Here is a 24,156-nt window from a genome sequence, read left to right as displayed (position 1 = left end):
TTTGACACGTGACATGTCCTCTACTAACGTGTTAGCCGTGTCACCACATTTTTATTTTTTATTAAATCTGATTTCTAAGCGTGTCGTCATATTTGAAGTTGTGTCTAGTCAGCAGTGTACACATTCATTTTGCTGACAGTTGAGATACGAGTTCATATCATAGACACACAGCGAGTGGCGAGCCGCGTATTTAAGATAATCACAATGACTAACGGGCCGGGTGGGTCGACCTCGTCACTTCACTCGCTGAAGGAGGCCCGGGCCGGTTTGGAGACCCAGTCCGCTCCTGCTCGCAGTATAAACTTTTCTGTAATAAATCGATACATCAGACCATGAGAAGGTTTTGATGGGTTGAACGGCCCATAAAGTGCACGCGCTGATTGTTATTATGGAGGTCTGCTCGGTTTACCGCAGGCTTCTTACTTTAATTTTTGGTTTCCTTTATCGGCCCTCCCTCTTTAAATGGTCGTCCTTTGCACCATTGTCTCGCTGCTTTGAATCAGTAGCCATACCACCTGATTATTAAGTAGCCCGTCTGTGTCTTGTCAGCGCCCTGAGAAGGTAAAAGGCGCTATATAAGATAACGATTGCCTGCCTGATGCGACCACCTGCTTTCGCTTCGCCCCGCTCCCACCCTCGCGGCCCGTACCTGTGCCGCAGTCCCCCAATCTGAGCTCCCCAGTCCAATGTTTGTCACCGTGCGGGGGGGTTGGGGGGCGGCGCTGTAACGTCACGGTCCAGGCTGGGGGGCGAGGCCGGGATGCGAGCGGGTGCCTGGGCTGCAGATGCCGGCAGTGACGGGCGGCTCTCATTTCCAATGCGCCAGTCGGCCCCGGCGCGTCACATCTGCCAGTTGCAGGAGCGCGAGGACTCAGTCAGGGAGGGTGACGAGTGTAGACGGAGACCCCCCCATCCCACTCCGTCCGTCCACTAAGATCAGGCAGCCCACTGGACCGGGACAAAGTTGTCGCGCCAAGGGACGGCCGGGTCGGATTTGGAGGTTGTCCCAGCCGTGCACGCGCGTAGCGCTGCGCTTGGTGGCGGCGGGGCTGTCGCGCACGCGCCCGCACGCGCCCTCCCGCACGCTCAGTGCGGCTCTCCTCTCCTGCAGTTCGCATCCTCCTCACACACAACAGACAGACAGACGCAGCGCCCTCGCCCTCCTGGATCTCAGTCTGCGCTCGGGACGATGCGATAAGCTGCGCTGCTGCTGCTGCTCTGACCACACCTCGTCTCCGCAGAACAAAAGCCCGTCACCTTTGTGGAAGCCGCCGCCGCCACCGCCGCCTCGCATCCTCAACGACTAGCGATCCGCATCTGCAGCCATGGCTGACGCACCTGCCGCCGAGTGTAACATCAAAGTGCTGTGCCGCTTCCGTCCTCTGAACCAGGCCGAGGTGCAACGGGGGGACCGCTTTCTGCCCACCTTTCAGGGAGACGACACGGTGATCGTCGGGGTGAGTGAGCGGTGCCCGGGCAGCGGGATGGTGGATGGGGAGGGTATATGTGTGTGTGCCCACCCAACCTGGCCGTGTGTGTTGCCGCATGCCAGTCCTTCGCAGTGCCTGGAGTAGCTTTGTGTGCTCCTGCTGCCCTGTCTGGGCGCTTGCATGACATGACCACTGGGCACTCCCCTGCTTGGTGAGCGCTGTGCCATGCAGTTCTGGGTACCGGGGGTACAAAGCACGGAGGGGCAGAACACGAGTAAAGGTGAAAGGTGGGAATCCAGGAAGGTCATTGGCAAATATGGCTTTGTGGCTCGAGTACAGATGGGCATCAAGATGGGATGGTGAGCTGGGCAAGGGTTAGGCTTCGAGATGGAGGAGGTGGGAAGGGTTGTGAGCCCAGATAAACAGATTGAGAGGACAGCAGAATAAGATGGACTTGAGCTGTCAGTCTAATTGTTTTGCTGATTAATATTAATGCGTGTTGACGGAGATTTAGCCATCATTGCACGGTGGCTGATGGGCTTGAAATGCCGACATGCCAACGTGTTCTCCAGCTGATGAGCAGCATTCGGGGATACCAGGCTCAGGCCTCTTGTGACTGGTGTGTCATTAGGAGGAAGTGACCGGGCCTCTGGTGTCACTAAGTGTTTGTGTGGCCGACTCAGAGCTCTCCTCTTCCTTTTCCTCCTCCTCCTCCTCTTCCTCCTTGTGGACCAAACTGAAAGTCATCAGGGCTGAGCGGTGGCCAGAAGGTTGCCCCTGGTGTCTCACCCAGCGTTGTGCCGTCGACGGCCTTGCCGGCAGGTCTTGATGGTGTACCTTTGGTGAGCCTCCTGGCATTGCAGCCTTTCCCCTCACTTGGCACGTGCCCGGGCATTCTGGACCAGCGGTGAGCTGTGTGTCTCTCAGGACGCCACCGCCTTGTCCTCTGTTTTTACGAGGTAAACAAATGACCGGTCTGGTCAGATTATCCACTGATGTGGTGGCTTCTCATTTGGCGTCCCCGGGGGAGTCACTGGACTGGCTCTGCAGCATTAGCCTCGGCTCAGCACTTTGTGAAATCGATATTGACTCATTTATCATGGAGATTCCGGGAATGGTTGAGTGCTGGGGTGTGCACCGGGCGTGAAGGGGCCTGGGCAGTAGGATGGCCGTCTCGTAGTGACACCTAAAGCAATGATATGAGTTTGCATCAGTGCCTCCTGACGCATACTGCTGCAGTAATAACCCGATGCCCACTTGCGTGATTTACCGTATTTCTGTTGGTAGCTTTGAGTCATGCCAGCAATAAAGTCAGGGCATGGTGGACGTTCTCGCCGTCAGACGGCGACACCGACTGTCCCCCTTAACAAATTCTGGCCAGCTAAGTCCTTCTTCCTATTGCTGTGGTCCCCTGGTGGCCGTGACGGATGACCACCTGGCCTGAAGGCCTAAATGAATCCTTCTAGATGGGATGGAGATTTGTCTTCCATGCCTGGCATGAGTTATAGCCTGTCGTCACCATCCATGTGTTCATTCACGTGTCACCTTTTATGCCTTTGTGGACGTGTTGGTCTTTCTCTCTTGTTGTGTTTTCACTGAATTGGCAGCAGGCGGTGGTCTCTGAGTCTGTAGCTGGCACAGGGGCTATTGGACATTGGCACTGAGACACTACTTGGGAGAGGCGCTATACACATAAAATGTATTATTATTATTATTATTATTAGACCCTGCACGTGAAATTGTGCTGACCAGGGGGCATCCCCAGGTGACATTTGTCAGACCTGAGCTGGGTGCTGTGCCACTGGGCAGCCGCCATTCCCAGGCCCCCTTTGTGTACTGACAGCTCCATCCCTTGTCGTCAGGCTGCGTTGCTGTGGCAGCTCCTCCAGAAGGTGGTTGCTGTGGTAATGGTGGGCCGGCGCTGGGGGACAGACAGGCCCTCGCTCGCTCGCTCGCTCGCTCATGTGAGGCGGACGCGCCCTCACGTTCTGTGCTGCTGCTGCTGCTGGGGGAGGGGCCTGCCATCTCTCATTAGTATCCGAGCGTTCGCGAGAGGCTCCAGGATGGCGCCGTGTGGCTGACGGAGCCGCTAGTCGTCAGGCCTGCCAGGGCTGGTGAGGCGTGAGGTTTGCGCCAGCCAGGAGACCCTGATCGACCCCCTTCGTCACTTCCCTGCCACCACTTCGGCGGTCCTGGAGTGCTCTGATTTTTGGGTGTTGTGTGTGCTGCATGTCACTCTCTAACCTTCGTAATTTTAATGTGCCAACAGGGGAAGCCTTACGCCTTTGACCGGGTCTTTCCACCAAACACCACCCAGGAGCAGGTCTACAACACCTGTGCCAAGCAGATTGTGAAAGGTGAGAGCGAGTGGGCCGCTGGGGTGTCTGTGCGGACGAGTGAGCCGGAGGAGGTGGCAGCGTCACAGCAGGCCCACAAGATGATTGATGACACGTTTCAGGCTGAAGGGTCACTCTGCCTTTGGGCGCTTTCGCTCTTGAGCAGTGACGCCAATTCGATTGGCTCAAGCGAGTAAACAGCCGTGAGCAGGGCTGCCATGTCTGTCAGTTTCCCATCATTGCTCTGACTACCTGTCTTCCTCTTATTGCTCTGCATTGCAGATGTCCTGGCCGGATACAATGGCACCATCTTTGCCTACGGACAGACGTCTTCAGGCAAGACGCACACCATGGAGGTACTGTGACTGTGTTCATCCTAAGCTTGCATGTGCCCTCCACTGCCCTTGACCACCTGACTTACACGCAAGCCTTCGAATGAATGGCCATTTGGGGACAAGGAGATCATTTGAACCTTTCTGGTGAATCGTTTGTGCCTCTCTGTGGGCACAACACTAGTGATGTGGCGCCCGTGGCACGTTTTGTTTTCTTAGCGGGTGTTTAAAGTGCATGGCATGACGTCACGGCCATACATTGTTTATGTCCCTTGGGGCGTTCAGCCAATGAAACTACAGTGACACAAACATGAACCTCATCCAGAATGAATTAGCATTCGGATATCTAACTTCACATCGGTCATGTGGACCTTAGCGCAGACCTCCGTACGGCTTGCTGACCGCACAAAGCAAACATCAGTGACTGAGTCATCCCGGTCCATTGGGACAGCAGGATGACTCGAGCCTTCCTAGAGCTTCTAGGAGGGAACTGCTGGACCACCACACTTATCAGCTGCTTGCTGTCTAGCTACAATGAAGCCAAGGTCAGACTGAATCATTAGCTGCGGCTGAGTCACACGATTCTCATTCGCTTGATTCTCAGACGGAATCACGACCCAGAAATGACTTGCATGGTGTTCTCCTCCATTATTGCTTTTGAGTTCAGAGCGAATCATTACCCGCAAACGAGTCGCACGATTCTCAAATAGAGTCCTGACCCGCCAATGACTTGTGTGATTCCCTCATTCAGCATTTCTTCTGATAAGAGTTCAGACTGAATCATTTACCTGCAAACGAATTATATGGTATTCTTTCTCACAAATTCTTTGAGTTCAAACTGAATCATTACCCGCAAACGAGTCACACGATTCTCAAACTGAATCGTTACCTCCAAATGAATTGCATGATTTTCTAATTCCCTAATTATTTTGAATCTAAACTGAATCATTACCCGCAAACAAGTCACGACCCAGAAATGACTTGCATGGTGTTCTCCTCCATTATTTCTTTTGAGTTCAGAGCGAATCATTACCCACGAACGAGTCGCACGATTCTCAGACTGAATCTTTACTCACAAGTGAGTTGTGTTTGATTTTAAATCGTATCATTACCCACGAACGAGTCGCTCGGTTCTCAAATAGAGTCCTGACCCGCCAATGACTTGCGTGATTCTCTCATTCAGCATTTCTTCTGTTCAGAGTTCAGACTGAATCATTAACCTGCAAACAAATTATATGATATTCTTTCTCACAAATTCTTTTGAGTTCAAACCGAATCATTACCCACAAACTAGTCGCACAATTTTCAAGCCCAATGATCCTTTTGTGTTCAGACTGAAGCATTACCCAGGAATGAGTCGCACGATTCTCAGATAGAATCATTACCCCCAAATGAATTGTGCGATTTTTCTAATTCTGTAATTATTTCGAATTTAAACTTAATGAACTTAAAACTTAAAACCCATGAACAAGACGCACAATTCTCGAATGGAATCACGACCCAGGAATGACTTGCATGGTGTTCACCTCCATTATTTCTTTTGAGTTCAGAGCGAATCATTACCCACGAACGAGTCGCTCGATTCTCAAATAGAGTCCTGACCCGCCAATGACTTTGCGTGATTCTCTCATTCAACATTTCTTCTCTTCAGAGTTCAGACTATGGTATTCTTTTGCATTCAGAACAAATCATTACCCGCAAACGAGTAACACGATTCTCAAGCTCAATGATCCTTTTGTGTTCAGACTGATTCATTACCCAGGAACGAGTCGTGCGATTCTCAAATAGAATCATTACCCCCAAATTACCTTCAGGATTTCCTTCAAGTTCAGAGTGAAGCATTACCCACGGAGCAGACACACAATTCTCAAACAGAACCAGGTCTCATGAAGGAGTTGCGTGATTCTCTCATTCAGCTATTCTTTGAAGTTCATTTAACCGTTGTTGAACTAGTTGTTCATGATTTTCTCCATCAAACTGAATCATTACCTGAGAACGAGTCACAAACTTCTCGAATGGAATCATTGGCCACCAACAAGTTGCACGATTTTATCGAGTTCATGACCTGTGAATGAGTCACATGATTCTTGTTCACTTTTTTTCATGAATTATGCAGGGTGGTTGGGGGTTTCCTTACATGGTTGGTGCGTCACAACTCAACAAAGTGCCCCTCATTTCCCCCCGTCTTTGTAATATCGGTTATGGTTTTCCAAAGGGATCCCAGATGGTTCTGGCTCTAGTGGAGAAGCAAGTCCACGTTGTGTCCTGAGGACAATGACCTTCACACTTGTGTGATAAAAACATAATACAAAAAAAATAAAACCATAGGGTCAGTCCTCTTAAACACGTCACTCTCTCTTTCCTTAGGGGACCTAGAGGGGTCCAGTCATATTGGCGAATCAGGTGTCTTGGGTCACTAAACTGGTGGTTTGAAAGAACAGAATCAGTTAAGCAAATCACGATGCCCATCGCTAGTGCCTCAGCATATCCTCGCAGTCCTAGTTGGCAAGTTCAGGGTCTCTTGCCCAGTCCCCTCGTGCCGTCATTTTACTTCAATAGTCCTATGAGATGCCCAGTCTCACCTGAGTCCCATGGGCAGGCCAGCTGTTATCTGCTCTTTGCTTTGCAGGGCAAGCTGCATGACATCCAGCAGATGGGCATCATCCCTCGCATTGCCCAGGACATCTTCAATCACATCTTCACTATGGATGAGAACCTGGAGTTCCACATCAAGGTGGGTGACATGCCAGCTGCCATGGAGGTAGGTTCTTGTACGCACCTTTACTCACGTGCTTGCTGATTTTCTCCCAGGTGTCCTACTTTGAGATCTACATGGAGAAAATCCGAGACCTCCTGGATGGTAGGTCCCACTCTCTTGCTTTGGTATTCTCGTCCTGTGCTGGTCACTCTCAGTCTCATGCCTGCGCCCCTCTCTTTCAGTGACCAAGACCAACCTTTCTGTCCATGAAGACAAGAACCGAGTGCCATACGTCAAGGTGAGCCGAAGCGCGCGGACTTCTTCTTTCCCTGCGCGTTGTCTGCTGCAGTTCCGCCAGCTCACCATTGTTTCCACAGGGCTGCACCGAGCGCTTCGTCTCCAGTCCGGAAGAAGTGATGGACGTGATTGACGAGGGGAAGTCCAATCGACATGTGGCCGTGACAAGTGAGTCGAACCCGAGGCGGGCTGAAGCTCAACAGGAGTGAAGCCTCAGCCTCTGAACTGTCCCTCTTTGCCACGCAGACATGAATGAGCACAGCTCTCGCAGCCACAGCATCTTCCTCATCAACATAAAGCAGGAGCACGTTGAGACGGAGCAGAAGCTGAGTGGCAAGCTGTACCTGGTGGACTTGGCCGGCAGCGAGAAAGTGAGTAGTGACGTTCACATCGGACCTCCAGGGCTCCTTACCGTCTCATGCGGGTCTTCATTTTGTGCTTTTCTTGGCAGGTCAGTAAGACGGGGGCTGAGGGGGCCGTTCTGGACGAAGCCAAGAACATCAATAAGTCGCTGTCTGCCTTGGGCAATGTGATTTCGGCCCTGGCGGAGGGAACGGTGGGTTCTGCTCTGACTCGGCTGCTCGGTTCGCCCATTCTTGGGACCACCTGACATGTACACTCGCTTCTCTTCCAGAAAACCCACGTACCCTACCGGGACAGCAAGATGACTCGAATTCTTCAGGATTCTCTAGGAGGGAACTGCCGGACCACCATGTTTATCTGCTGCTCACCATCTGGCTACAATGAAGCTGAGACCAAGTCCACGCTCATGTTTGGACAAAGGTCTGGACCGGACGCCAAGCCGAATGCTTCAGGTGGCACTGGAGAAGAGCGAGGACGAGGCTGACTCTCCTGTGCTCCCTTCCTAGGGCCAAGACCATCCGTAACACGGCTTCGGTCAACTTGGAGCTGACGGCCGAGCAGTGGAAGAAGAAGTTTGAGAAGGAGAAGGAGAAGAACAAGACCCTCAAGGAGGCCCTCCAGAAGCTGGAAATGGAGCTAAACCGCTGGCGCAATGGTGAGGTGGTGTGACCCAATCTCGACCTTATGTTCATTCTTGTGACGTCTAATAAGACCCCTCCCTCCCCCCCCCTTGTCCTTCACGGTTTAGGAGAGAACGTGCCCGAGACCGAGCAGCTGAGCAACGACAACGGCAAGGCGGAGATTACCGACGACACGCCCGTCAATGACAACGGCAGCTCATCCATCGTGGTGCGCATCTCCGAAGAGGAGAGGCAGAAGTACGAAGAGGAGATCCGCAAGCTGTACAAGCAGCTGGACGACAAGGTGGACGTGAATGTTTTGTGGGGCTTTGTGTCTGTGAAGGTGGTCTCGCCCGGACAGTGGGGGTGATAACGCCTCACCACTCAGTTACACCGAGGGGCTGCTGCTTCGTTCACGGTGGCTCTGGTGTCGAGTATGTCAGGGGTTACGACCCCCTCGGTGGCCCTGGTCTGATGGTCAGTGGCGCTGGACTCCAGACACATGCGAGGTCCAGTGTGACTTATGAACTCTTTAATTAATGTTTGTCCTTTTGTCCCAGGGTTGAATATTCAGTCAGTCATCGTCCAACCCACCTAACACAGGGTCTGCTGGAGCCAATCCCAGCCATCACAGGGCGCAAGGCAGGAAACAAAGCCCAGACAGGGCGCCAGCTCACCACAGGGCACACACAAGGGACAATTTACAAATACCAATGCACCTCACCTGCATGTCTTTGGACTGTGGGAGGAAACCACGCAGACATGGGGAGAACATGCAAACTCCACGCAGGGAGGACCTGGGAAGTGAACCCAGGACTCCTTATTGTGAGGCAGCAGCCCTACCCACTGTGCCACCATGCCACCCGCTTGGTTTGTTATTGGTTAGAAGAATTGGGGAACCATTTGGACTTAACTACTACGATAAATTTTATGTTTTCTTTGAATGTATTTGTGCGTCGCCATCTTGCAGTTATGTCTCCATGCCATGTGAGGGTTGAATATTTTTCCCAAAATATCTGAAGCAACAGCTTCTAACATACATCACCAGATGTGTGACGTGTGCCACCACAGGGACATTAATGGAAGGAAAAGAGCCCCACCTGTCACTTAGTGAGCGGTCAGCATGCGTTTAGATGGGGGGGGTCATGTTGAGTTCACTTGAAACACAAGTAGGTGATCAGAGAGGTGCAGATAAGCTTATTGAAACTGAAACGCGTGGGCATCAGGGGGTGGTCTGTGGGTGGGGGTATCACTGGAGGTGCAGATGAGCTTATTGAAACTGAAACACGTGGGCATCAGGGGGTGGTCTCCTGAGCCTCTGTAAATTCACATAGTTATTACATACCTCTGTGGTGGGCTGGCGCCCTGCCCGGGATTTGTTTCCTGCCTTGCACCCTGTGTTGGCTAGGATTGGCTCCAGCAGACCTCCGTGACCCTGTGTTAGGATCTAGCGGGTTGGATAATGGATGGATATTCCATCCTTGTTTGTCCGCACGTTCTGGGAAATCAAACCAGCTTGAAGCAGTCAAGAAGGCTGGTGGGCCGCGGTGTCCGCCGTGTTGTCGGATGAAGTCCGGTAGCCGATCAACGTCTGTATGGTCCCCCCAGAGCGGGTTCAACATCACAATTTCATTTTCCGATTTCCAGATCACTTCATTACAAATCGGAATTTGAAAAGCCAATAGTAAACAGAGAATAAAGAAATCCGTAATACGCACGGAGTATTTTGCTTTGTGCATTCGCTTTGCTCTCTCGCCCGACGTCGGTGCCATTCTAGTCATCGTTTACTCCTCACGCACATGCAAGGATTCGACATCAAGTCAACGAGTCCTCCTGCCTGTCACGAAGCGGTGGGTTTCATTGACATGGCGCAAGACAAACAGAGACTGACTCGGAATGTCCCAGAACACGCACTTCTATTGTTCTTCTTCTGCACAATACACACACAGCGCCCAAAGTGCCACAAACAGCTCAGACTCACAGTCCTTTCTTTTCCTTCTCTTTTCCTCTGCCCCCCGACTCTGGCTCCCTGACTGGAGTGAGGCTGCCCCTTTTATGTTGCCCCCGGCTGTGCTCCACGTGCTCTCTCATGACCTTCTATGGCTCTGGAACCATCTACAGTACAGCTCCCCACAGGTCTGAGCTTCCCAGTTTCAATAAGCTCATCTACACCTCCAGTGATACCCCCCCACAGACCACCCCCCTGATGCCCACTTGTTTCAGTTTCAATAACCTCATCTGCACCTCCAGTGATACCCTTCACCCACAGACCACCCCCCTGATGCCCACTTGTTTCAGTTTCAATAACCTCATCTGCACCTCCAGTGATACCCTTCACCCACAGATCACCCCCCTGATGCCCACTTGTTTCAGTTTCAATAAGCTCATCTACACCTCCAATGATACCCCCACAGATCACCCCCTCATGCCCACTTGTTTTAGTTTCAATAACCTCATCTGCACCTACAGTGATACCCCCGACCCACAGTCCACCCCCCTGATGCCCACTTGTTTCAGTTTCAATAAGCTCATCTGCACCTCCAGTGATACCCCCCACCCACAGACCACCCTCTGATGCCCACTTGTTTCAGTTTCAATAAGCTCATCTGCACCTCCAGTGATACCCCCACAGATCACCCCCTGATGCCCACTTGTTTCAGTTTCAATAACCTCATCTGCACCTCCAGTGATACCCCCACATACCACCCCCCTGATGCCCACTTATTTCAGTTTCAATAAGCTCATCTGCACCTCCAGTGATACCCCCACCCACAGACCACCCTCTGATGCCCACTTATTTCAGTTTCAATAAGCTCATCTGCACCTCCAGTGATACCCTTCACCCACAGACCACCCCCGATGCCCACTTGTTTCAGTTTCAATAACCTCATCTGCACCTCCAGCGATACCCTCACCCACAGACCACCCCTGATGCCCACTTGTTTCAGTTTCAATAACCCCATCTGCACCTCCAATGATTCCCCCCTTAGACAGACCACCACTTGTGTCCCGGGGTAGGAGTTGCCCCATTCTCAGTCCCCTGCTAGTCCAGGTCTCCTGGTGTGGCAAGGTCCCCGGCCATCTATCACAACATTTACAGTTGTTTTCGCCTCCTGGCCCAGGATGCCCGCTGCACTCGACCCCATGTGTTAACAAAAGTCGCCCTCAAAGAGTTAATGATGCGTCCATCCAGCTCTCCAAACCCATTGCTGGCGCTTTGTGAACAAACGAACGTGAGATTCTAAAGCCAGCCCTCTCGTGGTTCTGTCGACTCGTTTGTCACGCCATGTGATGTTTGAGTGACTGGGAAGGAAGCCATGGGATTTCAGAAGGTGGGAGGCCACACGTGGAGGTCAATCATTTGTGGCCCCTCTGCTGTGTAGGTTTGTGCCAGTGTGCCTCCGCTGGGCTCAGCTCCATGACCCACATCACTGGTTTCCAGTGCTTGGTGCCTTCTGAAGCATTCATGGCTGCGTCTTGTAGTCAGTGGTTGTGCTGATCGAGTCTTCTCTGTTTCAGGATGAAGAGATCAATCAGCAGAGCCAGCTGGTTGAGAAGCTGAAGGAGCAGATGCTGGATCAAGATGAGGTACCCGGTGGTCTCTTTGCTCTGCAGTTTGTGTCCCCAGGTCACCGCCCTCGTCTTGAACGTGCTGCTCTCTCCTTAACTTGTAGCTCCTCGCGTCTACACGTGGGGACAATGAGAAGGTGCAGACGGAGCTCGGCCGCCTGCAGGCAGAAAACGACTCCGCCAAGGACGAGGTGAAGGAGGTCCTGCAGGCCCTGGAGGAGTTGGCTGTCAACTATGACCAGAAGTCCCTGGAGGTTGAGGAAAAGAACTTGCAGAACAAGCTGCTGGCCGACGAACTGGCCCAGAGAATGGTGAGTGGCATCAACCGGAGACCACCAAAGTGGCACCAGGAAGCCAAACCGAGTGGGTCTGAGCTCACGGCTGCTGCCCTTGTGTCTCCCCGCAGGCTAACCTGATCGCCCTGGAGGCCGAGCTTCATCGCATGCAGGAGCTGAGCAGCCACCAGAGGAAGAGGATTGCGGAGGTGCTCAACGCGCTGATGAAGGACCTTAGCGAATTCAGCAGCATTGTGGGAAATGGAGAGATCAAGCTGGTAAGGAAGTCGCCAAGTGGGGAGTCTGCAGGGCACTCGGTGGCATGGGGATATTTAAAAAATGGGAGAACATCTAACAGTGACGCTGGGCGTCTTTGTCAAACTTAATCGAGGAGAAGAACGCGGGGCACGAATACAACAAATAAATAATGAGCGGGACACGCTAGGACATCGGTGAGGAGCTCAGGCCATTTGCTCCATCGAGCTCATCAGTCGCATTCACTAAAATCACCGCGCGGCCCAATTCTGGCCTGGCACCGTAGCTTTTCCGACCAGACAGTAACGTTAAGTCGCTTGAGTTACTTATGCAGATGTGCAGTCGGTCAGCAGGTGGACCTTGTGCTCCTCGTCTCTTGTTCTGCTGGCGAGTATCGAAATCGGCATCTCCCGTGGCTCTTCGTTATCCTCTCTCTTAATGGCCGTCCTTCTGATGGGCTGCGACACGTCGTTTACGTCAAATGGCGATTTTTTCTGCGGTTCATATTTTCACGAGCACAGCTGGCCGATCTCCACCACACCATCACCGTAACGCTGAACCACAGGGAGCACACCTCACGTTTCGCGCTCGCCCACTGATTCGTCCAACGAGGTCTCCGCGTGCCAATGTCTAATCTGACGTGACCGACGGGCCGTGTCTGTTTATGACACACGTTTACACGTCTGATGGGGGTCTCTTATTAGAATCAGAATCTCTTGGAGCAGATTTCAAAATCTCCGCCCCTCTGACTTTAAGCTCCACCTTCACGAGGCACTGGATTGGTTTGGAAATGTGACACTCGGTGAGCCGTCTGATTCGTCCCCACCCACAATGAAGCAAAATGCACTCCAGATGTAAATATGGCTGCCTTTGTCCAGTCCACTGCGATGCTCACGTCCTGCCCCTGAGGCGCGTTTCCGCGTTTCGAGCCTCCCGTCGTGTATTCAGGTGTAGCATCTCGACTTCCGGTGTGTCATCCTTTACATTTACCATATCTACTCGCGTCTACGCTCTCCCGCGGATACGTCGGGCCGTATAATTTCCACTATTTTATAATGTCGGTCGTATAAGTCGAATGCGGAAAACTGACGCTATTGGTCCAGGAGATTACGATATGCTAACACCCGCCCACCTGAGAGAGTCACCACGGGGCACACAGCCTTTTGTTTCTATGTATTGTGCCTAGGTGACCACACGGTAATGCCCGAACTATTCTGAAGCGACGTTGGCACTGATTTGTGCTTTTTTTATCTCGCACCCTCGTACACCTTCATCATAAGAGCAACCGTTATCTACGACGAGAAGAAAATAGGAAGTTGGTTTGAAATGAAAAGTCAGTGAAGTGGCGAAAGAAATCGGTAACTGTGCCACGACAACAAAATTCGATTAATCTGAGAAACTGGAGTGAGAGGCAAGAAGATGTAAAAAAAAAAATTAAAAAATGAAGTGTCGTATTTTTGAACGGGCGTACGAGTCGGGGTCTGATTTTACGATTGATTTTTCGGGTTTGAAGACCCGACTTCCACGCCAGTCTATACGTTACTTACTTTACAGACCTTCACCTGCTCGAGCCTGCGCGCTATGTGGTGACTCGGCTGACCCCCCCGTTGTCCCGTCCTCCGTATTCTCAGCTCAGTTCTCGTTCTTCAAGAGCGCAGCACTGACCCCTGCTGGACGCCACGGCCAACAGCAGCTCATTTGGAAGCCGTTTCCTGTGCCGCGGCTCCTCTGCTGCACCCTCAGACTCTCTGGGGTTTCCGGTTGGACTATTCGAACAAATTCGAGGTCACCGTTGATTTGTTACTTGGTTGGCAAGAAATAACAACAGTCACTAAAGATGAATGGCACTTGTGTGGCGATAAAGAGCAACTGGCAATGTGTGAATAATTATGACTGCGCTCCAAATGACCCCAAAAAGTCATTTCAGGCTGGCCAGGTTGTATGTTTTATTTTAAAGAATCGACTAAGTTCAAAGGTCAGAGTAACGTCACTACTTGGACCCTTCAGGTGGCAGCTTAGTTTGAGTTCGGACAAACACGTCGAGCATTTCCTGACTTGACAATTCACTGTCTGTCCGAGATCTCGTGAACGCTGCATTTGTTCCTGGTCTTTCCACCAATGATACCCCCCTCCACCCACAGACCACCCCCTGATGCCCACTTGTTTCAGTTTCAATAAGCTCATCTGCACCTCCAGTGATACCCCCACCCACAGACCACCCCCTGATGCCCACTTGTTTCAGTTTTAATAAGCTCATCTGCACCGCCAATGATACCCCCTACAGACCACCCCTTGATGCCCACTTGTTTCAGTTTCAATAAGCTCATCTGTATCGCCCATGATACCCCCCCACAGACCACCCCTTGATGCCCACTTGTTTCAGTTTCAATAACCCCATCTGCACCTCCAATGATACCCCCACAGACCACCCCCTGATGCCCACTTGTTTCAGGTTCAATAAGCTCATCTGCACCTCCAATGATACCCCCCTCCAACCACAGACCACCCCTTGATGCCCACTTGTTTCAGTTTCAATAAGCTCATCTGCACCTGCAGTGATACCCCCACCCACAGACCACCCCCTGATGCCCACTTGTTTCAGTTTTAATAAGCTCATCTGCACCTCCAATGATACCCCCTCCAACCACAGACCACCCCTTGATGCCCACTTGTTTCAGTTTCAATAACCCCATCTGCACCTCCAATGATACCCCCCACAGACCACCCCCTGATGCCCACTTGTTTCAGTTTTAATAAGCTCATCTGCACCGCCAATGATACCCGCTACAGACCACCCCCTGATGCCCACTTGTTTCAGGTTCAATAAGCTCATCTGCACCTCCAATGATACCCCCCTCCAACCACAGACCACCTCTTGATGCCCACTTGTTTCAGTTTCAATAAGCTCATCTGCACCTCCAGTGATACCCCCACCCACAGACCACCCCCTGATGCCCACTTGTTTCAGTTTTAATAAGCTCATCTGCACCGCCAATGATACCCCCTACAGACCACCCCCTGATGCCCACTTGTTTCAGTTTCAATAAGCTCATCTGCACCTCCAATGATACCCCCCTCCACCCACAGACCACCCCTTGATGCCCATTTGTTTCAGTTTCAATAAGCTCATCTGTACCGCCAATGATACCCCCCTCCAATCAATCTTTCAATCAATCAATCAACATTTATTTATATAGCACATATTCATACAAAAAAATGTAGCTCAAAGTGCTTTACAAAATGAATAGAAAAATAGAAGACACAATAAAAGATAAACATAAGTCAACATTAATTAACATAGAATAAGAGTAACGTCCGATGGCCAGGGTGGACAGAAAAAACAAAAAACTCCAAAAACTGGAGAAAAAATAAAATCTGTAGGGGTCCAGACCACGAGACCGTCCAGTCCCCTCTGGGCAATCTACCTAACATAAGTCAAACAGTCCTCTTTGTATTTAGGGTTTTCATGGAAGGACCTGATGATGATGGTCACGTAGACTTCTGGCTTTCAGTCCATCAATGTTGGTGCATCATGTTGCTTTGAGTAGGTGGTGATGGCGCAGGCCGTCACCACAAAGAAACCGGAAAAAGAAACAGAAGAGAGAGTTGGGGTCAGTACGGATTTTAGAGCCACTGTGAATAGTTATTTTGAGGAAATTGAACATATAGAGTATCAGTATTAAGATGAAGTGAAGTTATGAGAAGGCCATGTTAAAGTAATGTGTACTCAGCAGTGTTTTAAAGTGCTCTACTGTATCAGCCTGGTGAATTCCTACTGGCAGGCTATTCCAGATTTTAGGTGCATAACAGCAGAAGCCTGCCTCACCACTTCTTTTAAGTTTAGCTTTTGGAATTCTAAGGAGACACTCATTTGAAGATCTAAGGTTACGATTTGGAATATAAGGTGTCAGGCATTCCGATATATAAGATGGAGCGAGATTATTTAAGGCTTTATAATCCAACCACAGACCACCCCCTGATGCCCACTTGCTTCAGTTTCAATAAGCTCATCTGCTCCTCTCTGATCGTCTGCTTGTGTTTCAAGTGATCCCAACATGGCCCCCCCGTCTAAACGCATGCTGACCATTCACTAGCTGACAGGTGGGGTTCCTTTCCTTCCATTAATGTTCCTGTGGTGGCACACATCACATTTACTGGCTTGTGTTACTGGCGTGGCTTGGCCACCTCCTTTATGTAACTAAACATCCTCTGCCACCTTCCACTTAGCAGGAATCCCCCCAGCGTGTGGCATATCAGGGGTTTCTAGACCACCTGGCCATGAGTCTGTAGACATGTGACCATCGCACCTGTATAAGCTCGCCGGACACCCCATTCCAATCCCATGGGCATTCACAGGGAGTTGACCCCCCATAGCAGCCTTTAGTCTTATTGGGAATGTGTGCCCATTCGGCAGTTGTGAGTTCTGCTGCCAACACTCGGGGTTTGGTTTCACCTCAAAGGTGTTCAGTTGGCTGAGGTCCTGACTTTGTGCAGACCACTCGAGTTCTTCTGTGTCTTCTGTGTCATGCTGGAACACAAAAGGGCCCTCAACAGCCTCTGGGTCTGCCAGCGCCCTTCACTGGACTGAGGGGCCGAGTCCAGACCCCCACCACTGGACTTCAGAGGAGACCGGGTGCAGTCCTGAAGGTGGCATTCTCTTAATGCCCATCAGACTGCCAGAGTGTGAAGTGTGATTCTTCACTCCAGTAAAAACTCGTTTCTGGTGGGTGGCGTGCTTTATGTCACTCCAGCAGACTCTTGGCATTCTACGTGGTGGTCTTAGTCTCGGCCATGGAAAGCCACTTCATGAAGCCCCCAGTTCTTGTGCTGATGTTGCCTCCGGAGGCAGATGTGAGCGATGCAGCAGAGGACATGTGACTTTATTTACGCTATGCTATGCGCTTCAGCACCGGGTGGCCCCCCTCTGTGAGTTTGGGTGGTCTACCACTCCATGGCTGAGCGGTTGTTGCTCCTCAATGCTAACACTTCACAGTAACAGCGCTCACAGCTGACCAGGGCAAAGGTGGCATCCTACGACCGTGGCACGTTGAAAGTCACTGAGCTCCTCATTGTGACCCAGTGTGTGGTGGTGTGCCCGCCTACGCTTGGCATTGTAGCGGATCTTCACTCCCTGACCTCCTTGGTCCTGCTGAGTGCTCAGCTCTTCTCTCTCTACATTCCCAAGTCCCTCAGTCCCTCCCTGTTGGTGTTGAAGGTCGTCGTCTTCTTCATACGCTCTTCCTCTTCTTCACTCTCCCTGACTCTTCTTCTACAACAAAGACATTGGAAGCGTCTCATCTTTCGCCTTTCCTGTTATCTTTTTCTCCAGATCCCTTTTAGCCGTTGCCCTCATAACGCCTGTGGTTTTCGCTCACGTGATTCCCTTTTTCTACGATTTCTACTTTGATTTTTTCCCTCTGCTGTTTCTTTTTTTGGCTTCGTATGTGCAGCTCTCGTTCATTTCTCACAGCCTCCACGTTGTTCGTCACGGATCACATCACACTTTGAAAAGCTGCTTCTCGGCCGTCTTCACACCTAAACGTTTGTCCCACTTTACCTCTTTTAGATTTGCTGCCTCTCAGCAGATTACGCCCTACAAAAATAAACCGAATGAACGCAGTGAATGGAAAACACGGCCCGAGACCCGAATTAGTACAGAATGCCACATCTAGTCGTGCCCGGCCTTCTCAGGTGACGCTCCTGGGTGCTTTGCAGTGCTGCAAATGTGGCACCAGTGACACCAGTGACATAAGTGGTGCTAGTGAAATCAGTGACTCCAGTGACATCAGTGACATAAGTAGATTTGGAAACATCAGTGACTCCAGTGACATCTGTGACATAAGTGGTGCTACTGAAATCAGTGATGCCGGTGACATCAGTGACATACAGTAAGTGATGTCAGTGACTTCAATGACACTAGTGACATAAGTGGTGCTAGTGAAATCAGTGACTCCAGTGACATAAGTGATGCCAGTAATGTCAGTGGTGCTAGTGACATCAGTGATGTCAATGATATCCGTGACTCCGTGACTCTGTGACCTCAGTGAAGTCAGAAACATCAGTGACTCCAATGACACCAGTGACATAAGTGATGCCAGTGGCATCAGTGATGTCAATGACATCCATGACTCCAACAACTCCAGTGACATCAATGATGTCAGAGACTCCAGTGACACCAGTGACATAAGTGAAGTTGGAAACATCAGAGACACCAGTGATATCAGTGACTCCAGTAACATAAGTGACGCCAGTAACATCAGCGACATCAGTGACGTCAGTGACTCCAACAACTCCAGTGACACAGGTGATGCCAGTGATGTCAGCGGTGCTAGTGACATCAGTAATGTCAATGACATCTGTGACTCCAACGACTCTAGTGACATATGTGGCATCAGTGCCCCCAACGGCCAGTTTCCAGGTTACTTTTCTTGCTCTAATACCCTAATCATGTGCAGCCCCCTCTTTGTGATATTTCTACCCCATTACAGCAGGCCGTTTCTAATGCTCAGCTCATTTTATTTCCACCACAGTGCTGTGAAAAAGTATTTGCCCCCTTCCTGGAATCCCATATTTTTTGTTGATTTCTCACAATGAATGCCTTTTCTGATCTTCAGATAAAATGTAAATTCAGGTAAGAGGAAGCGGAGGAGACACAGAAGACCCCGTCTAAACTGCTCGTCATTGTAATTAAGTCATAAAGTTATCAGCCACCTGTGCAGGTGCCCCCCTAGTCACAGACTCAAACAGCGTTGGTGCTTCGAGGTGTTTGCCACATCAAGTTTGCCGTTCATTTATTGGTACTTCATGGGGGAACTCATGTCACGTAAGTAGAATGATTGAAGAAATTGGTCATAAAGAAAAGTGCCAGCTCATCTGTCATTCATACCCACTTTTCAACAACAACAATAATGAGGGGCGACTTTGCTGTTAGTAAGAACAGCCTCGACTTGGTCAGCCATAAATCGGTGCCTGGCTGTAGATAGAAAACAACAAAACAGCTGGTGTCCGGAGTTTGGGCGTAGGTGTAATGTCACCCGACATCCACAAGAGGGCAGGAGTGTCCAATGAACAAAAGCAGCAGAGGTTCCTAAATAGCGGATGCGATCGAAACAGACAGGCCATCGTGCCCAGGGGGGCTTCTCACTACACTAATAACAAATATTTAAAAACCCAGAATCATAACAATCTGTGCATTTCAGCTCGTGATTTTAAGTCATATCAGGTATGAACATCAAGCAGAGAACAACAATATTCATCTTTAGGTGACCCACCACACATTTACACCAGTCAGTGTTGGCTGGACTGTCATGCTATGATAAGTCAAGTTCAGGGGCCTGAATGAATGTAAGAAAAGAGGCAGACGATCGGCTTAACACGCACATCTGGAAAGAAAAATGTAAAAGAAATGAAGTTTTCGTTTACCTGTTTTTTGCGCCCCCACACAGATTAACACGGCGACGGTTTGAGCGCCGGGATGTTCGACGGGCTGCCTGGTGGTCTCCGAGAGCGCGCTGTGGGGCTCAAACTTGCCGACGCCGAGGCGCGCGCCTGATGCAGGGTTTTTTCGAGCGCGCTCACGGTTTGTGACGGCCAAGTGCGGAGGCGCGCTTCCGTAACTGCTGGAGGAGAGAGGGCGAAAGTGCGATATTTAACATCCGAGGAACAGGTCTGAAGGATAGGGGGCTCATTTTTAAAGAAGCTGGTAAAGGGAAGTCACATGTGTGGCAAAGTATAGGAGTGAACGCGGGAGAAAGTAAAATGGTGCTTAACTTAACTGAACTTAACAGAGGCTGAACGGGGAGCCCGCAAGTCGCCAAGGCAGACGGGTACGCGCGTGCGCGAGCGAGAGACAGAGAGAGAACATTTAAATAGTTGGGGGGTTTGGCTGTTGAGGGGTGCGCGGCCCCACGTGACTGTCTATTGGAAGTCCGCGGGAGATGGAAAGGCGGATCGGATGGTCAAATGATATGAAAGCAGGGTCCGAACGCCAGGGGTCGTCTTTGTGCCAGGACTTGAGGCGTTAATGTCGATCTGTGCCACTGATTTACTTAATGGAGCAGTGGACTCGCCTGCTGTATACAGTATTAGGTGCTCAGTTTATTCATTTTGTTTGGATTCTTTTCTTTTTTTTTTGCCTGTCCTTCGTGATCTGTTGAAGGAGGTAGAAGAGTTTTCTTTTTTTTCTCTGTTTTGGTCTTTTTGGAATTGTAAATATCATAACCCCTGCCCTGAAGTTTCTTTTGAGAAGTTTCTTTGCATTGGACTTTGTAAATGTATTATTTTTGCAAGACATTTCTTTTGTAGAATAGAATGGATACCGCTGGAATAAAGCAGATTCCTGATTTTGAATCGTTTTTTTTTAAGTCGGAGCCTCTCGTACCCCATCCCTTGGTTGTTTGGTCACCCCAAGTCAGGAGTTGTACAACTGGGTCCTTACCCGGGGTGTCACACATGCCACGTTGGCATTGGGGTCAACCTGCACATCATAGGGGGTCTCCTGGGCTCCTTCTCAAGCTGCATTGTCACCTTTGGTTTTCATTTGCCATCTTGTCACACTTTTCCTTGTGGTCTTCATTATCATCAACAGATGCATCAACGGAGACCCCCGTTACTCTCCAGGGACCTCATGTATAACGCCGTGCGTAGAACTCACACTCTAACATGGCGTGCGGACAAAAGCGGGAATGTGTGTATGCACAGAAAAATCCAGATGCATAAATCTGTGCGAATGCCAACTTCCACGTTCTTCCACTCCATAAATCCCCATCAGCGTGAAAAGTAACACACGTGCATGTGCCTGCTGTCCCGCCCCAAACTCCTCCCAGAATTACGCCTCTTTGAATATGCAAATCAATATAAATAACCCTTAAGCTCAGCCTTCTGTGAAAGTGAAAAGACAATGGGAAAAGTATGGGGAGAAAATAGAAGAAGTTCAGCGAGTGAGGCACTAGCTCTCCGGAAATGTGTTCGTTTGACACTGCGGCATCTTAAGTAACTGAAAAATATAGAAATATGACAGAAAAGGCGCTATCCCTCCCATCGTGATTACGGCGGTACAGACATCACATGACAGACAAAGATATACTTCAGCTCACTTTACTGGCGGTTTTTACGCGGTTACAGACGGGAAGCTTATGACAGACTTTATCATGGTGTGGGGGTCTTGATCTACGCAGTCTGCCATCTTTCGTCACCACACTGAAAGGGTTTTCTAGATGGAGGACGTAATCTTCCGCCCGACAGCTTCAAAGGGTTTGACTGATCTGTTCCATGTATTTATACTGTCGTCTCCACGTGCGGGACCCTCTCCGGTCTGCAAACAAGGACAGTAAGGATTCAGTTTCATCTCAGGAATAGCACAATCCTCACACTGCAGTTTGTCCCATTCTCCAAACTAGGAAAGAAGACAGAGGACAGACGTATACTATTCTGTCTTTTAGGCTGACTGTACAATCCTCCAGTTGTCTTTGGCTATCTCGTCCTATGCTTGGCTGTCAATTCTAAATGCTGAGCCCCTGTGGACCATACTTGGTCTGCCTGTATGAATGGATCCATAACAGTGGGCACAGAGACAGTGACATTAAACTTCATATTATAACAAACTGAGTATAACAAACCACCCTTTGTCACTGGATCTGTGACAAAAACAATACTTGAAAGTCATATCCACAAAGCAAAAGGTACTCGACCCACCGTCACAGTGTAGCCATTCCAGGATCATTTGTGGAAATGTGAGATGTAGTACCACTATAGCTTCTGTGCCATCCATCTAATACCAGCGTAAGAATTAACAATGACAAGTTACAGTACATTTGGACTTATAAAACTGGAACATTAAAACTTCATATTATAACAGAGGCAAAGAAAAGACGTACTATTTGTTGGTTTAAACAGAGGAATAAACAACAAAAGGAAGTTGATCGAGTGACATAGCGTGTCGGAGAAACTCGAAAGCTCAAGTTCACAAAGTCGCACAGTGCCCGACTTGGTAGAGTCATATATTTTGCTCTACTTTCCTCTATTGTATTATTAAGATGTAGAATTAGAATGTCTAATCTCACAGACTTACCGCTGTATATAACTTCTCCCCACCTTCCCTTCTATATCTATAACTTCAGGTAATTAGATGTAGTAAAAAGACAAGCAGGAGTTAAGTTACACATACAATATGTATCACTGATGATATTCATAAATAATAAGAAAATGCAAAGTACATTTGAATACTGGCAACCATACAACCTGATAAAATGGTGATATGTAGTTCAGGTGGCACACAGACTTGCAGTTACTTCAAATGTCTCTAGTTAAGGCATCGTTGGTGCTCAGCTTTCTTCAGAACAGGCCTCACGCCTGTCTCAATATGGCTGAAGCTGTGCTCTTCACTGTGCTGTTCTTGTCAGTTCATGGTGTGATGGTCTTCATCAGTTGTTATCAAGAGAGAAAGACACTTCTGCATCATCACAGGTTAGCAAGAGAGAGAGAATGTGGTTGAGCAAGCAAATTTATAGGTTTTCTGTCCAACCCCTACAGCCAATAGGACATCATGGTACTTAAAGGCCTCTGAGACGAGCCAATTCCGAACAGCCACACCTCAGACCAATGGGGGGAAATTGAACATCTTAACACCTGCAGCCCCCCCAAGACCGTATGTTAACGTAAACCTGGCTTTGTGTGGGGGATGAGAGAAAGACTCGCCAAACAGGTTTAAGAAACATTGTAAAATTACAAAGAGATTTTGTCGTAAACGGAGGGGCAAACACCAAAGTAACACTAAATTACATTGGTTTGCCTAAATTACAAATAAAGACGTACAAAACATTTATCAAGTTATATGCAACATCACAACACCGACATAAAAAAGAAGTTGTCAGATGTCAAATTAAAAGAAAAGGCGAGTCGTAGCCCACCGTCTGAGTGTCACATGAAAGCTTATTAGGGAACAGAGAAAAAAAAAATAGGGACACAGTGGAAAAAAAGCACGCGATGTCAACTTTAATCTTGAAATTTCCACTTTAATCCTGTAGTTTATTTTGTCATTAAAGTAGAACATCATAAACTTCATCATGAAATCGTTTAATTTATTTGCTTCTCAAATCCCATCGTAACTACAGTAGCACATTAAATGCTTTGTTTTGTATTTGATCTTCTATGTGCTCTGTGTGTGTGAATCACTTCTTAAACCGGCTCTCTTCCTCCGACAGGACACAGAGTCCATTACATTCGTGATATTACAGCTCTTTGAATAACTAAAATACTGAGATGTATACGTGATATCATTTTCATGATGATGGAGTTAAAGCACGTTATTAAACACGAGAACACAGTGGCGCAGTGATTGTTCACGTCTCACACAAGATGCTGCTGCGCCATGCACGACCTTTGATGAAATAATTTATTACAGCAGTCCTGCCTCTTTCAAACGTTTTAACCTCCAATTCCTGTCCTTACTTTTCTTTCTCCAGATACCCAATCGCCACACAATCAGCTCTGTAATCGACGTTAAGCCATCCGTGAGCTTAGAACGCCGATTCTTCAAAACTTTTAAGGAACATTGAAATATCTTTATAGTACGCGTTTAAATATTCTATCCATCTATCCTTCCAGTGTCACGTCAGCACCATCAAGAATACAGCGCGAGGCAGGAACAATCACTGAACGGGGCGCCAGCTCCTCGGTAGCGCTACGGCACCGTGTCCTCACATGTTTAATTATCAACAATAGAGATTATTTAAATGTAGTTAAAGTTTTATCTGTATAATATAATCAACATATTTTGCTGCATTTCATCTTAAAAATGATACCGTCATCATATGTAAATATGCGCTTTGTAAAGTGGCTCAGGTTGTGTGATATTATAACTGTAGTGCAAGTTTTCAGTGAGGTGATTATACTTAGAAGTATAGACAGTTCTACCAGGAGCACTTGATGGACTGACTGAGTGCGTTTATATCTCTTGGGATGAAACTGTTTGTGAACCGCA

The 24,156-nt window shown here is 49.2% G+C and overlaps 1 protein-coding gene across 1 annotated transcript in view; it reads left to right on the top strand.

Moving 5' to 3' along the window:
• The first annotated feature begins 1,303 nt into the window (after positions 1-1,303).
• The window catches only part of kif5ab (kinesin family member 5A, b), a 47,625-nt gene continuing 24,772 nt past the window's right edge, over positions 1,304-24,156 (top strand). Inside the window, exons 1-15 of the mRNA XM_039746527.1 lie at positions 1,304-1,457; positions 3,700-3,787; positions 4,049-4,122; positions 6,728-6,832; positions 6,910-6,958; positions 7,039-7,094; positions 7,174-7,261; positions 7,340-7,464; positions 7,545-7,649; positions 7,728-7,876; positions 7,963-8,111; positions 8,205-8,380; positions 11,596-11,664; positions 11,751-11,957; positions 12,053-12,199. Of these exons, the coding sequence (XP_039602461.1) occupies positions 1,326-1,457; positions 3,700-3,787; positions 4,049-4,122; positions 6,728-6,832; positions 6,910-6,958; positions 7,039-7,094; positions 7,174-7,261; positions 7,340-7,464; positions 7,545-7,649; positions 7,728-7,876; positions 7,963-8,111; positions 8,205-8,380; positions 11,596-11,664; positions 11,751-11,957; positions 12,053-12,199 (1,719 nt within the window). The 5' untranslated portion in view covers positions 1,304-1,325. The remainder of the gene's footprint in view (positions 1,458-3,699; positions 3,788-4,048; positions 4,123-6,727; positions 6,833-6,909; positions 6,959-7,038; positions 7,095-7,173; positions 7,262-7,339; positions 7,465-7,544; positions 7,650-7,727; positions 7,877-7,962; positions 8,112-8,204; positions 8,381-11,595; positions 11,665-11,750; positions 11,958-12,052; positions 12,200-24,156) is intronic.

Source organism: Polypterus senegalus, chromosome 3 (assembly GCF_016835505.1).
Source record: "Polypterus senegalus isolate Bchr_013 chromosome 3, ASM1683550v1, whole genome shotgun sequence".
Classification (NCBI taxonomy): domain Eukaryota; kingdom Metazoa; phylum Chordata; class Cladistia; order Polypteriformes; family Polypteridae; genus Polypterus; species Polypterus senegalus.
Note: the sequence above shows the minus strand (reverse complement) of the source record. Positions and strands in the feature narration are given on the sequence as shown.